The sequence below is a fragment of the Vidua chalybeata genome, chromosome 35, assembly GCF_026979565.1.
Source record: "Vidua chalybeata isolate OUT-0048 chromosome 35, bVidCha1 merged haplotype, whole genome shotgun sequence".
Lineage (NCBI taxonomy): Eukaryota > Metazoa > Chordata > Aves > Passeriformes > Viduidae > Vidua > Vidua chalybeata.
The window spans coordinates 632,622-646,090 of record NC_071564.1 but is presented as its reverse complement, the minus strand read 5'-3'; the positions used below and the strand labels follow the sequence as shown (position 1 = coordinate 646,090).

General features: G+C 47.7%; 1 protein-coding gene across 1 annotated transcript; it reads left to right on the top strand.

Moving 5' to 3' along the window:
- The first annotated feature begins 5,566 nt into the window (after positions 1 to 5,566).
- AP2S1 (adaptor related protein complex 2 subunit sigma 1) lies at positions 5,567 to 12,990 on the top strand. Its single transcript, XM_053968519.1, has 5 exons — positions 5,567 to 5,709; positions 8,646 to 8,795; positions 10,229 to 10,342; positions 10,460 to 10,519; positions 12,732 to 12,990. Exons 1-5 carry the CDS (start codon positions 5,707 to 5,709, stop codon positions 12,831 to 12,833), a joined length of 429 nt encoding a protein of 142 aa, XP_053824494.1. The 5' UTR covers positions 5,567 to 5,706; the 3' UTR covers positions 12,834 to 12,990.
- Positions 12,991 to 13,469: the final 479 nt, after the last annotated feature.

The following is a 13,469-nucleotide window of genomic DNA, read 5'->3' as shown; positions in this document are numbered from 1 at the left end:
GGTGGTCACAACTTCTCCATCCAACCAAAGACCTTCCATGGTGGACACAACTCTTCCACCCAACCCAAGACCCTCCATGGTGGACACAACTTCTCCACCCAACCAAAGATCTTCCATGGTGGACACAACTTCATCCACCCAACCAAAGACCTTCCATGGTGGACACAACTTCTCCACCCAACTAAAGACCCTCCATGATGGACACAACTTCTCCACCCAACCAAAGATCCTCCATGGTGGACACAACTTCTCCACCAACCAAAAATCTTCCATGGTGGACACCCGAAAATTCCTGATTTTCCCTGGAATTCCCCATTTTTTCCCCAAAATTCCCGATTTTTTTCCCATGAGTCAGCAGTTCCTGATTGACCCCAAAATTCCCGGGATGAATCCTCACCCAGAGCAGGAAATTCTGGCTTTAAACACCAAAAAATTCCAGATTTTCCTCAGAATTCCCAATTTTTCCTGGAATTCCCTGACTCAGCAGTTCCTGACTGATCCCAAAATTCCCTAAAAATCCCAAAAATTCCCAAAAATTCCCAAAATTCCCAAAATTCCAGGGATAAATTCTCACCCAGAGCTGGAAGTTCTGCCTTGAAACACCCAAAAATTCCCGATTTTCCCCTGGAATTCCCGATTTTTCTAGAATTCCCTGACTCAATAGTTCCTGATTGACCCCAAAATTCCCTAAAATCCCAAAAATTCCCAAAACTCCCAAAATTCCGGGGATGAATCCTCACCCAGAGCAGGAAATTCCACCTTGAAGCACCCAAAAATTCCCAATTTTCCCCGGAATTCCCGATTTTTCCCCTGAATTCCCAATTTTTCCTGAAATTCCCAGACTCAGCAGTTCCTGACTGACCCCAAAATTCCCTAAAAATCCCAAAAATTCCCAAAACTCCCAAAATCCTGGGGATGAATCCTCACCCAGAGCAGGAAATTCCACCTTGAAGCACCCAAAAATTCCCAATTTTCCCCGGAATTCCCGATTTTTCCCTGGAATTCCCGTTTTTTTCCCCTGACTCAGCATTTCCTGGTTGATTCCAAAGTCCAGCAACGCCGGAGCTGCCGGAGAGGGGGGGAGGGGAGAGGTCGGAATTTTCCTCCTTTTTTCCCAAAAAATTCCCTGTTGGAAACCTCAAATTCCTCCCAAAAATTCCCAAAAATTCCCAAAATTCCAAAAAAAAAAAGGATTTTTCCACCTCCCGATCCCGAAATTCCGGTAACGACCTCGGGGTCAAAGCTCTGCCCAGGAATTTGTGGAATTTTCTTCCGGATCTGGGAATTCCCCAGGGAAATTTGGGATCTGGGGGCTGCAATTCCCAAAATTTGGGATTTTCTGGGGATGTTTTTCCCAATTTTTGGGGTTTCCTGAAATGTTTTTCCAGATTTTGGGATTTTCAGGGATATTTTTCCTAATTTTGGGGATTTTTTCCCAGTTTTTGGGATTTTCTGGGATGTCTTTCCAAAATTTTGGGATTTTCTGGAGCTGCCATTCCCAAAATTTGGGATTTTCTGGGGATGCTTTTCCCAATTTTGGGGATTTTTTCCCAATTTTTGGGATTTCCTGAAATGTTTTTCCAGATTTTGGGATTTTCAGGAATATTTTTCCCAATTTTGGGGATTTTTGGGGATGTTTTTCCCAATTTTTGGGATTTTTTCCCAATTTGGGGGATTTTCTGGGATGTTTTTCCCAAATTCTGGGATTTTCTTGAGCTGGGATTTTCCCTAAAAACCCCCAAAAACCCCAATAAAACCCCCAAAATTCCCAAAAAATTCCTAAAAAATTTATAAAAATTCCCTTAAAAACTCAAAAATTTCACAAAATAACCCAATAAATCCCCAAAAAATCCTAAAAAAACACCCAAAAAACCCCAATAAAACCCCCCAAACTTCCCAATAAATTTCAAAAAAATCCCCCCAAAAATGCTAAAAAAACCACAATAAAACCCCAAAAAACCCACAAAAAAATTCCCCAAAAAACCCCAAAAAATTCCCCAAAAAACCCCCCAAAACCCCAAAAATTCACTAAAACCCCCCCAAAAAACCCGAAAAAATCCCCAGAAATTCCCAAGAATATCCTAAAAAAAAAACCCCAAAACCCAAAAAAAACCCAAAAATTCCCCAAAATTTCCCAAAAAAAACCCCAAAAAAAACCCCAATAAAACCCAAAAAAACACCCAAAAAATCCCCCCAAAAATTTCCCAAAAAAAACCCCAAAAAATTCCCAAAAAACCCCCAAAAGTTCCCAAAAAACACCCAAAAAACCCCGAATAAAACCCCAAATAATCCTAAAAAAAAAACCCCAAAAAATTCCAAAAAATTCCCAAGAAAATCCCAAGGAAACCCCCAAAAACCCGAAAAAATTCCCAAAAAAAACCCAAAAATTCCCCAAAAAAACCCCAAAAAAATTTCCCAAAAAATCCCAAAAAAATTCCCCAAAAAAAACCCCAAAAAAACCCAAAAATTCCCAATAAAACCCCCAAAAATTTCCCCAAAAATTCCCAAAAAAACCCAATAAAACCCCAAAAAATTCCCAAAAATTCCCAAAAAATTCCCCAAACTCCCAGGGGAGGGGACCCCCCCTCCCTTTTTTCCCCGGAACCCCAAAAATTTTGGGAGAAAAGATTTTTGGGGGGGAATTTTGGGGTTTTTTTTGGGAATCCAAAGGAGCTTTTTTGGTGCCTGAGAACATCGAGAACTCCAGGGAAAAAAACCAAAAAAAAAAGGGAATTTGGGGAGGGGGATTTGAGGAATTTGGGGAGGGGGATTTGAGGAATTTGGGGAGGGGGATTTGAGGGAAGACCCCAATTTGGGGAGGGGGATTTGAGGAATTTGAGGAGGGGGATTTGAGGAATTTGGGGAGGGGGATTTGAGGAATTTGGGGAGGGGGATTTGAGGGGAGACCCCAATTTGGGGAGGGGGATTTGAGGAATTTGGGGAGGGGGATTTGAGGGAAGACCCCAATTTGGGGAGGGGGTTTGAGGAATTTGGGGAGGGGGATTTGAGGTGGGATCCCCTTAATTTGGGGAGGGGTCTCCCCCAATTTTGGGGTGGTCTCCCCTCAGAATCCCCCCAAATTTGGGGGTGGTCTCCCCTCCAACTCCCCCCTAAATTGGGGGTGGTCTCCCCTAATCCCCCCAAATTGGGGGTGGTCTCCCCTCTATGTACCCCAAAAATTGGGGGTGGTCTCCCCTCCAAATTGGGGGTGGTCTCCCCCATAAACCTCCCAATTTGGGGGTGGTCTCCCCCTCCAGTCCCCCCTAAATTGGGGGTGGTCTCCCCTAATCCCCCCAATTTGGGGGTGGTCTCCCCTCTATGTACCCCAAAATTTGGGGGTGGTCTCCCCTCCAAATTGGGGGTGGTCTCCCCCTCCAGTCCCCCCTAAATTGGGGGTGGTCTCCCCTCTAAATTGGGGGTGGTCTCCCCTCCAGTCCCCCTCAATTTGGGGGTGGTCTCCTCTCAGAATCCCCCCAAATCTGGGGGTGGTCTCCCCCATAAACCTCCCAATTTGGGGGTGGTCTCCCCTCTATGTACCCCAAAAATTGGGGGTGGTCTCCCCTCCAGTCCCCCTCAATTTGGGGTGGTCTCCCCTCTATGTACCCAAAAATTGGGGGTGGTCTCCCCCATAAGCCCCCCAAATTTGGGGGTGGTCTCCCCCCTAAGCCTCCCAATTTGGGGGTGGTCTCCCCTCTATGTACCCCAAAAATTGGGGGTGGTCTCCCCCTAATCCCCCCCAGTTTTGGGGTGGTCTCCCCTCTATGTACCCTGAAAATTGGGGGTGGTCTCCCGCATAAGCCCCCCAATTTGGGGGTGGTCTCCCCTCCAACTCCCCCCTAAATTGGGGGTGGTTTCCCCCTTAAGCCCTCCCAAATTGGGGGTGGTCTCCCCCAATCCCCCCATTTTGGGGTGGTCTCCTCTCAGAATCCCCCCAAATTTGGGGGTGGTCTCCCCCATAAACCTCCCAATTTGGGGGTGGTCTCCCCTCTGTGTACCCCGAAAATTGGGGGTGGTCTCCCCTCCAAATTGGGGGTGGTCTCCCCCTCCAGTCCCCCTCAATTTGGGGTGGTCCCCCCTCTATGTACCCTCAAATTGGGGGTGGTCTCCCCTCCAGTCCCCCCCAAATTGGGGGTGGTCTCCCCTCCAGTGCCCCCCAATTTTGGGGTGGTCTCCTCTCAGAATCCCCCCCCCCAATTTAGGGGTGGTCTCCGCCCCCCTTAAGCCCCCTCCCCAATTTTGGGGTCCCCCCTCTCCCCCCGCCGGGGGTCTCCCCCCCACAGCCCCCCATGAATGCCCGGCGCGACCATTGAGAAAGCACGGATGGGGGGGGGGGGGGCGGGGGTCTCATCCTCCCCCCCTCCCCCCCACGGGGGGTGGTCTCTGCCGGGCCCCCCTCACGGGCCGCTCCCCCCCCCTTCCCCCCCCCGCGGGGGCCATGGGCCGGCCCGGCGGGCGCGCGGCGGGCGGGGGTGGGGCGGCCCATTGTTCTTTTGGGGGGGGGGGGTGGGGGTTTCCAGAGAGAAAAGGCGGCGATGGTGGCGCTGAGGGTGAGGGAAGCGGGGAAGAGATTTTTTTCCTTCTTACCGGAGAAGCGGCGGCGGCGGCATCGGGCCGGGCCGGGGGCGGCGGGAGGCGGCGGCAGCGCCATGTCCGCGCTCGGGGCGGCGGCGGCGGGCGGGGCGAGGGCGGCGGGGGCCGCCGGGGCGGGCTCGGCCTGTAATGGCGGCGGCGCCTTCCTCCTCCTCTAAACGCCCCCCCCCCCCCACCCTCAGCCCTCAGCCGCCTCCTCCTCCTCCTCCTCCTCCTCCTCCTCCTCCCTCCGCCTCCGCCTTCACGATCACGGAGGGGGGGGGGGTGGGAAATGGCGGGAGCGCGTGCGCGGCGGGAGGGGCGGGGCGGCACCGTGAGGGGAGCGGCGGGAGCGGCGGGAGGGGCGGGGCTAAATCAAGGGGCGGGGTTAAGGGGCGGGGCTTGGAGGAGAGCGCCGGGAATTTTGGTTGGGGGAGGGAAAACCGGGATTTTTTTTTTTTTTTTTTTCTTGAGGAGGGGAAAACCGGGAATTTTTACCGAGAAAACCGGGAATACTTGAGGCGGAAAACCGGGAATGGTGGGGAGGGAAGGAAGCAAAGACTGGCGGGAATTTTGGGGTGGGGGGGAAGGAATGGGAGGAGCCAGGAGAGCGGAGTGGGCGTGTTTTAGGGCGTGGTCTGGAGGGGGGCGGAACGAGCGGGATTTTGAGGCGGGGGGCGGCGGAATTTGGGGAGGGGGCGAAAACCGGGATGGGCGGGAGGGAGAGAGAATTTGGGGAGGGGGAATGAGGAAAGGGGGCGTGGCTAAGAGCGGTGTGGGCGTGGCGCGACCGCAGAGGTGGGGTTGAAATTTGGGGAGGGGGCTACAAATCTCCTCTTCCTTCATTCCTCAATTTGAGGAGGGGGCGCTGAGAATTTTGGGGAGGGGGGAGGCGGGAATTTGAGGGAGGGGCGGGAAACGTGAGGGGGGGAAAGGGCGGGAACGGGAGGTTCCGCGCAGGCGCAGTGCGGGCGGCGCGGGGGCGCCCCCTGGCGGAGGCGGGAAGCGGCGGGGCCTGGCTGTGAGGGGGGGGCGGAACCGTCAACGGAACCGGGAACGGAACCGGGATCAGAACCGGGATCGGAACCGGGATCAGAACCGGGATCAGAACCGGGGGGGCCTCAGGCCGGCACCGCCATGGTGAGAACCCCTGAGGGCACCGGACAACCGGGGGCGACAGCGGGAACGGGAGGGGGGGAAGGATCCGGGGGGGCCTCGGGCCTGGAACTCCGTGAGGGGAAGGGGGGGGGGGGGGGGGACTGGGGTTCTGAGGGGGAGGGGATTTAAATATTTTTAATTTTTTTATCCGAAGATTTTGGGGTGTTTTGAGGTTTTTTTCTAATTTAGGGTCCTTTTTGAGGGGTTCTGATCGGGAAGTTCATTACTTTGGGGTTTTTATGAGGGGATTTTGGGTCTTTTCCCAATTTAGGGTCCTTTTTGAGGGGTTCTGAGGGGGAAGTTCACTATTTTTACATTTTTATGAGGAGATTTTGGGGTGTTTTGAGATTTTTTTCTAATTTAGGGTCTTTTTCAGGGGATTTTGAGGGGTTCTGATAGGGAAGTTCATTACTTTGGGGTTTTTATGAGGGGATTTTGGGGTTTTTCCCAATTTAGGGTCTCTCTGAGGGGGGGGGTTCACTATTTTTACATTTTTATGAGGAGATTTTGGGGTGTTTTGAGGTTTTTTTCTAATTTAGGGTCCTTTTTGAGGGGATTTTGATGGGTTTTAATGGGGAAGTTCATTATTTTTACATTTTTATGAGGAGATTTTGGGGTGTTTTGAGGTTTTTTTCCCAATTTAGGGTCCTTTTTGAGGGGGGGGGTTACTATTTTGGGGTTTTTATGAGGAGATTTTGGGATTTTTTCCCAATTTAAGGTTCTCTATGAGGGGGGTCCTGAGGGGGACTTCACTATTTTTGAGTTTTTATGAGGAGATTTTGGGGTGTTTTGAGTTTTTTTTCAAACTTAGGGTCCGTTTTGAGGGGGAACTTCACTATATTTACATTTTTATGAGGAGATTTCGGGGTGTTTTGGGGTTTATTCTCAATTTAGGGTCTTTTTGAGGGGGTGGTCACTATTTTTGAGTTTTTATGCAGAGATTTTGGGGTGTTCTCAGGTTTTTTTCCCAATTTAGGGTCCTTTTTGAGGGGATTTTGAGGGGTTCTGAGGGGGAACTTCACTATATTTACATTTTTATGAGGAGATTTTGGGCTGTTTTGGGGTTTATTCTCAATTTAGGGTCTTTTTGAGGGGGGGGGTTGCTATTTTGGGTTTTTTATGAGGAGATTTTGGAATTTTTTCCCAATTTAAGGTTCTTTATGAGGGAGTCCTGAGGGGGGGTTCACTATTTTTACATTTTTATGAGGAGATTTTGGGGTGTTTTGAGGTTTTTTCTAATTTAGGGTCCTTTTTGAGGGGATTTTGATGGGTTTTAATGGGGAAGTTCATTATTTTTACATTTTTATGAGGAGATTTTGGGGTGTTTTGGGGTTTATTCTCAATTTAGGGTCTTTTTGAGGGGGGGGTTGCTATTTTGGGGTTTTTATGAGGAGATTTTGGGATTTTTTCCCAATTTAAGGTTCTTTATGAGGGAGTCCTGAGGGGGACTTCACTATTTTTGAATTTTTATGAGGAGATTTTGGGGTGTTTTGAGGCTTTTCTCAATTTTAGGTTCCTTTTTGAGGGGATTTTGAGGGGTTCTGAGGGGGAAGTTCACTATTTTTACATTTTTATGAGGAGATTTTGGGGTGTTTTGAGTTTTTTTTCAAACTTAGGGTCCGTTTTGAGGGGGAACTTCACTATATTTACATTTTTATGAGGAGATTTTGGGGTGTATTGGGGTTTATTCTCAATTTAGGGTCTTTTTGAGGGGATGGTCACTATTTTTGAATTTTTATGAGGAGATTTTGGGGTGTTTTGAGGCTTTTCTCAATTTTAGGTTCCTTTTTGAGGGGATTTTGAGGGGTCCTGAGGGGGAAGTTCACTATTTTTTAATTTTTATGCAGAGATTTTGGGGTGTTTTGAGTTTTTTCCCCATTTATAATCTTTTTGATGTGGATTTTGAGGGGCTCTGAGGGGAGATTAAATTATTTTTGGGTTTTATGAGGAGATCCTGGGGTGTTTTAATTTTTTTTTCAAATTATGTTATTTTTAAGGGGTTTTCACTATTTTAGGGGTTTTTATGAGGGAATTTTGGGGTGTTACAGAATTTTCCCGATTTCTCCCAAATTTTAACCCTCCCAAAATCCCATTTTTTTTTTGGGAATTCCGGGGCAGATCCGCTTCATCCTGATCTTCCAATAAATCACCATAAAATCTGAATTTCAACGCTGATAAAATGGGAATTTCAGGGACAGAATTTTCCCGATTTCTCCCAAATTTTAACCTTCCCAAAATCCCATATTTTTTTTGGGAATTCCGGGGCAGATCCGCTTCATCCTGATCCAGAACCGGGCTGGGAACCCTCCATTAAATCACCATAAAATCTGAATTTCAATCCTGATAAAATGGGAATTTCAAGGGAAAATTTTCCCGATTTCTCCCAAATTTTAACCCTCCCAAAATCCCATTTTTTTGGGGAATTTTGGGAATTCCGTGGCAGATCCGCTTCATCCTGATCCTCCATTAAATCACCATAAAATCTGAATTTCAATCCTGATAAAATGGGAATTTCAGGGACAGAATTTTCCCGATTTCTCCCAAATTTTAACCTTCCCAAAATCCCATATTTTTTTTGGGAATTCCGGGGCAGATCCGCTTCATCCTGATCCAGAACCGGGCTGGGAACCCTCCATTAAATCACCATAAAATCTGAATTTCAATCCTGATAAAATGGGAATTTCAAGGGAAAATTTTCCCGATTTCTCCCAAATTTTAACCCTCCCAAAATCCCATTTTTTGGGGAATTTTGGGAATTCCGTGGCAGATCCGCTTCATCCTGATCCTCCATTAAATCACCATAAAATCTGAATTTCAATCCTGATAAAATGGGAATTTCAAGGGCAGAATTTTCCCGATTTCTCCCAAATTTTAACCCTCCCAAAATCCCATTTTTTTTTTTGGGAATTCCGGGGCAGATCCGCTTCATCCTGATCCAGAACCGGGCCGGCAAGACCCGCCTGGCCAAGTGGTACATGCAGTTCGATGACGACGAGAAGCAGAAACTCATCGAGGAGGTTCACGCCGTGGTCACCGTCAGGGACGCCAAACACACCAATTTCGTCGAGGTAAAAACCCCCAAATCGACGCTTTTCACCCCAAAAATCACCTTGATCCACCCCAAACATCACCTTGATCCACCCCAAAATTGCCATTTTTTACTCCAAAATCACCTTGATCCACCCCAAAATCACCATTTTCACCCCAAAAATCACCTTGATCCACCCCAAAATTGCCATTTTTTACTCCAAAATCACCTTTATCCACCCCAAAATCACCATTTTTACCCCAAAATCACCTTTATCCACCCCAAAATTGCCATTTTTTACTCCAAAATCACCTTTATCCACCCCAAAATCGCCATTTTTACTCCAAAATTGCCATTATCTACCCCAAAATCGCCATTTTTCCCCCAAATCACCTTTGTCCACCCCAAAATTGCCATTTTTACCCCAAAATCACCTTTGTCCACCCCAAAATTGCCATTTTTACCCCAAAATCACCTTGATCCACCCTAAAATTGCCATTTTTACTCCGAAATTGCCATTATCTGCCCTCAAAATCGCCATTTTTACCCCAAAATTGCCTTTTTTCCCTCATGATCACAAATTTTTGCCAGAGCTCCCAGTAACTCCCAGTCCCTCCCAGTCCATCCCAGTCCCTCCCAGTCCATCCCAGTCCATCCCAGTCCCTCCCAGTCCATCCCAGTCCATCCCAGTCCATCCCAGTCCCTCCCAGTCCATCCCAGTCCATCCCAGTCCCTCCAGTCCATCCCAGTCCATCCCAGTCCATCCCAGTCCATCCCAGTCCATCCCAGTCCCTCCCAGTCCCCTCCCAGTCCATCCCAATGCCTCCCAGTCCATCCCAGTCCATCCCAGTCCATCCCAGTCCCTCCCAGTCCATCCCAGTCCATCCCAGTCCATCCCAGTCCCTCCCAGTCCCTCCCAGTCCATCCCAGTAAGTCCCAGTTCCCCGCAGTTCCGCAATTTCAAGATCATTTACCGCCGCTACGCCGGGCTCCAGTGCTCCCAGTGCTCCCAGTGCTCCCAGTGCTCCCAGTGCTCCCAGTCCATCCCAGTCCATCCCAGTCCATCCCAGTTTCTCCCAGTCCATCCCAGTTCCCTCCCAGTCCATCCCAGTCCATCCCAGTTTCTCCCAGTCCATCCCAGTGCTCCCAGAGCTCCCAGTGCTCCCAGTCCCTCCCAGTTCCCTCCCAGTCCATCCCAGTCCATCCCAGTCCATCCCAGTTCCCTCCCAGTTCCCTCCCAGTCCCTCCTAGTCCCTCCCAGTCCATCCCACTCCCTCCCAGTTCCCTCCCAGTCCTCCCAGTCCCTCCCAGTTCCCTCCCAGTCCCTCCCAGTCCCTCCCAGTTCCCTCCCAGTCCATCCCAGTCCATCCCAGTCCCTCCCAGTCCCTCCCAGTCCATCCCAGTCCATCCCAGTCCATCCCAGTCCCTCCCAGTCCCTCCCAGTCCATCCCAGTAAGTCCCAGTTCCCCGCAGTTCCGCAATTTCAAGATCATTTACCGCCGCTACGCCGGCCTCTACTTCTGCATCTGCGTGGACGTCACCGACAACAACCTGGCCTACCTGGAGGCCATCCACAACTTCGTGGAGGTGGGCACCTCATTAACCCCTTAATTAACTCCTTAATGAGCCCCCCCGGCCCTTCGTTAACCCTCCCCGACCGCGCTCTAATTAACTGGGGGCCGTTAATTAATTGGGGGTCCCCAGGTGCTCAACGAGTATTTCCACAACGTCTGCGAGCTCGACCTCGTCTTCAACTTCTACAAGGTTTGGGGGGGCCGTTAATTTGGGGAGGGGTCCTGGGGGGGTTAATTAATTTGGGGAGGGGTCTTTGTTAATTAATTTGGGGAGGGGTCCTGGGGGGTTTAATTAATGTGGGGAGGGGTCTTTGTTCATTTGGGGAAGGGTCCTGGGGGGTTTAATTAATTTGGGGAGGGGTCCTGGGGGGTTTAATTAATGTGGGGAGGGGTCTTTGTTCATTTGGGGAGGGGTCCTGGGGGGATTAATTAATTTGGGGAGGGATCCTGGGGGGATTAATTAATTTGGGGTGGGGTCTTTGTTAATTAATTTGGGGAGGGGTCCTGGGGGGTTTAATTAATGTGGGGAGGGGTCTTTGTTCATTTGGGGAAGGGTCCTGGGGGGATTAATTAATTTGGGGAGGGGTCCTGGGGGGTTTAATTAATTTGGGGAGGGGTTTCTGTTCATTTGGGGAGGGGTCCTGGGGGGATTCATTAATTTGGGGAGGGGTCCTGGAAGGATTAATTAATTTGGGGAGGGGTCCTGGGGGGATTAATTAATTTGGGGAGGGGTCCTGGGGGGGTTCATTAATTTGGGGAGGGATCCTGGGGGGATTAATTAATTTGGGGAGGGGTCTTTGTTCATTTGGGGAGGGGTCCTGGGGGGTTTAATTAATTTGGGGAGGGGTCCTGGGGGGATTAATTAATTTGGGGAGGGGTCTTTGTTCATTTGGGGAGGGGTCCTGGGGGGTTTAATTAATTTGGGGAGGGGCCTTTCTTAATTTGGGGGGGTCTTTGTTTATTTTGGAGGGGTTCATTAATTTGGGGAGGGGTCCTGGGGGTTTAATTAATTTGGGGAGGGGTCCTGGATTGATTAATTAATTTGGGGAGGGGTCCTGGGGGGTTTAATTAATTTGGGGAGGGGTCTTTGTTCATTCAGGGGGGTTTTGAGGTGATTTTTGCTGATTTTGGGGTGATTTGGGGACATTTTGGGCTGATTTTGGCCATTTTTGGATGATTTTTGCTGATTTTGGGATGTTTTTGGGAAAATTTTTGCTGATTTTGGGCTGATTTTGGCCATTTTTGGATGATTTTCAGTGATTTTGGGCTGATTTTGGCCATTTTTGGGTGATTTTTGCTGATTTTGGGAAGATTTTTGCTGATTTGGAGATGATTTTCAAAGTTTTGGGGTGATTTTTGCTGATTTTGGCTCATTTTGGGCTGATTTTGGGGTGATTTGGGGCCATATTGGGTGATTTTTGCTGATTTTGGGAAGATTTTTGATGATTTTGGGGTGATTTTCAAAGTTTTGGGGTGATTTTTGGCCATTTTGGGATGATTTTCAGTGATTTTGGGGGAGATTTTGGCAGATCTTGGGGTAATTTTGGTCATTTTAGGGGCTATTTTGGCTGATTTTGGGCTGATTTTGGCCATTTTCGGGTGGTTTTGGGCCATTTTGGGTGATTTTTATGATTTTGGGGTGGTTTTTTGCTGATTTTTGGGATGATTTTTGCTTATTTTGGGCCATTTTGGGATAATTTTGGCCAATTTTTGCATGATTTTGGGGGGAATTTTGGTCATTTTGGGGGATTTTGGGCTGATTTTGCCCATTTTGGGGTGGTTTTGGCTGATTTTGGGGGTGATTTAGAGGGATTTTGGGGATGTTTTTCCCCAAATTTTTATTATTTTTGTCTGATTTTGGGTTTTTTTTTGGGATTTTTAGGTGCACACAGTGGTGGATGAGCTGTTCCTGCCTGGGTTTTGGGCTGATTTTGGGTTATTTTGGGTTATTTTGGGTTATTTTTAGATATTTTGGGTTATTTTTGGGGTGTTTTTTGCTGATTTTTGGGTGTTTTTGGCTGATTTTTGTCTGATTTTGGGGTTTTTTTGGGATTTTTAGGTGCACACAGTGGTGGATGAGCTGTTCCTGCCTGGGTTTTGGGCTGATTTTGGGTTATTTTGGGTTATTTTTAGATATTTTGGGGTATTTTTGGGGTGGTTTTTGCTGATTTTTGGGTGCTTTTGGCCATTTTTAATTATTTTTGTCTGATTTTGGGGTTTTTTGGGGATTTTTAGGTGCACACAGTGCTGGATGAGCTGTTCCTGCCTGGGTTTTGGGCTGATTTTGGGTTATTTTGGGTTGATTTTTTGTTGTTTTTAGATATTTTGGGGTGGTTTTTGCTGATTTTTGGGTGTTTTTGGCTGATTTTTGTCTGATTTTGGGGTTTTTTTGGGATTTTTAGGTGTACACAGTGGTGGATGAGATGTTCCTGGCCGGGGAAATCCGTGAGACGAGCCAGACCAAGGTGCTGAAGCAGCTGCTGATGTTGCAGTCCCTGGAATGACCCAAAACCCCCCAAAATCCCCCCAAAAATCCCTCCAAAAATCCCCCAAATCCTCCCCAAAATGGGGGCCCTTCCGCCCCCCCGTCAGTGTTATTGTGGTGTGTAAAAAATGTGAATTTCTGTCCATTAAAGTGACCAAAAAGTGACCAAAAATGGGGTTAAATGGGTTAAAAATTACCAAAAATGGGATTAAATGGGTAAAAAATGACTAAAAATGGGAATAAATGGGTAAAAAGTGACCAAAAATGGGACTAAATGGGTAAATATTGATTAAAAATGGGTTTAAATGGGTGAAAAATGACTAAAAATGGGGTTAAATGGGTAAAAAGTGACTAAAAATGGGATTAAATGGGTAAAAAATGACCAAAAATGGGACTAAATGGGTAAATATTGATTAAAAATGGGTTTAAATGGGTAAAAAATGACCAAAAATGGGATTAAATGGGTAAAAAGTGATTAAAAATGGGTTTAAATGGGTAAAAAGTGATCCAAAATGGGATTAAAAGGTTAAAAATTACCAAAAATGGGGTTAAATGGGTAAAAAATGACTAAAAATGGGAATAAATGGGTAAAAAGTGACCAAAAATGGGATTAAATGGGTAAAAATTACCTAAAAATGGGATTAAATGGGTAAAA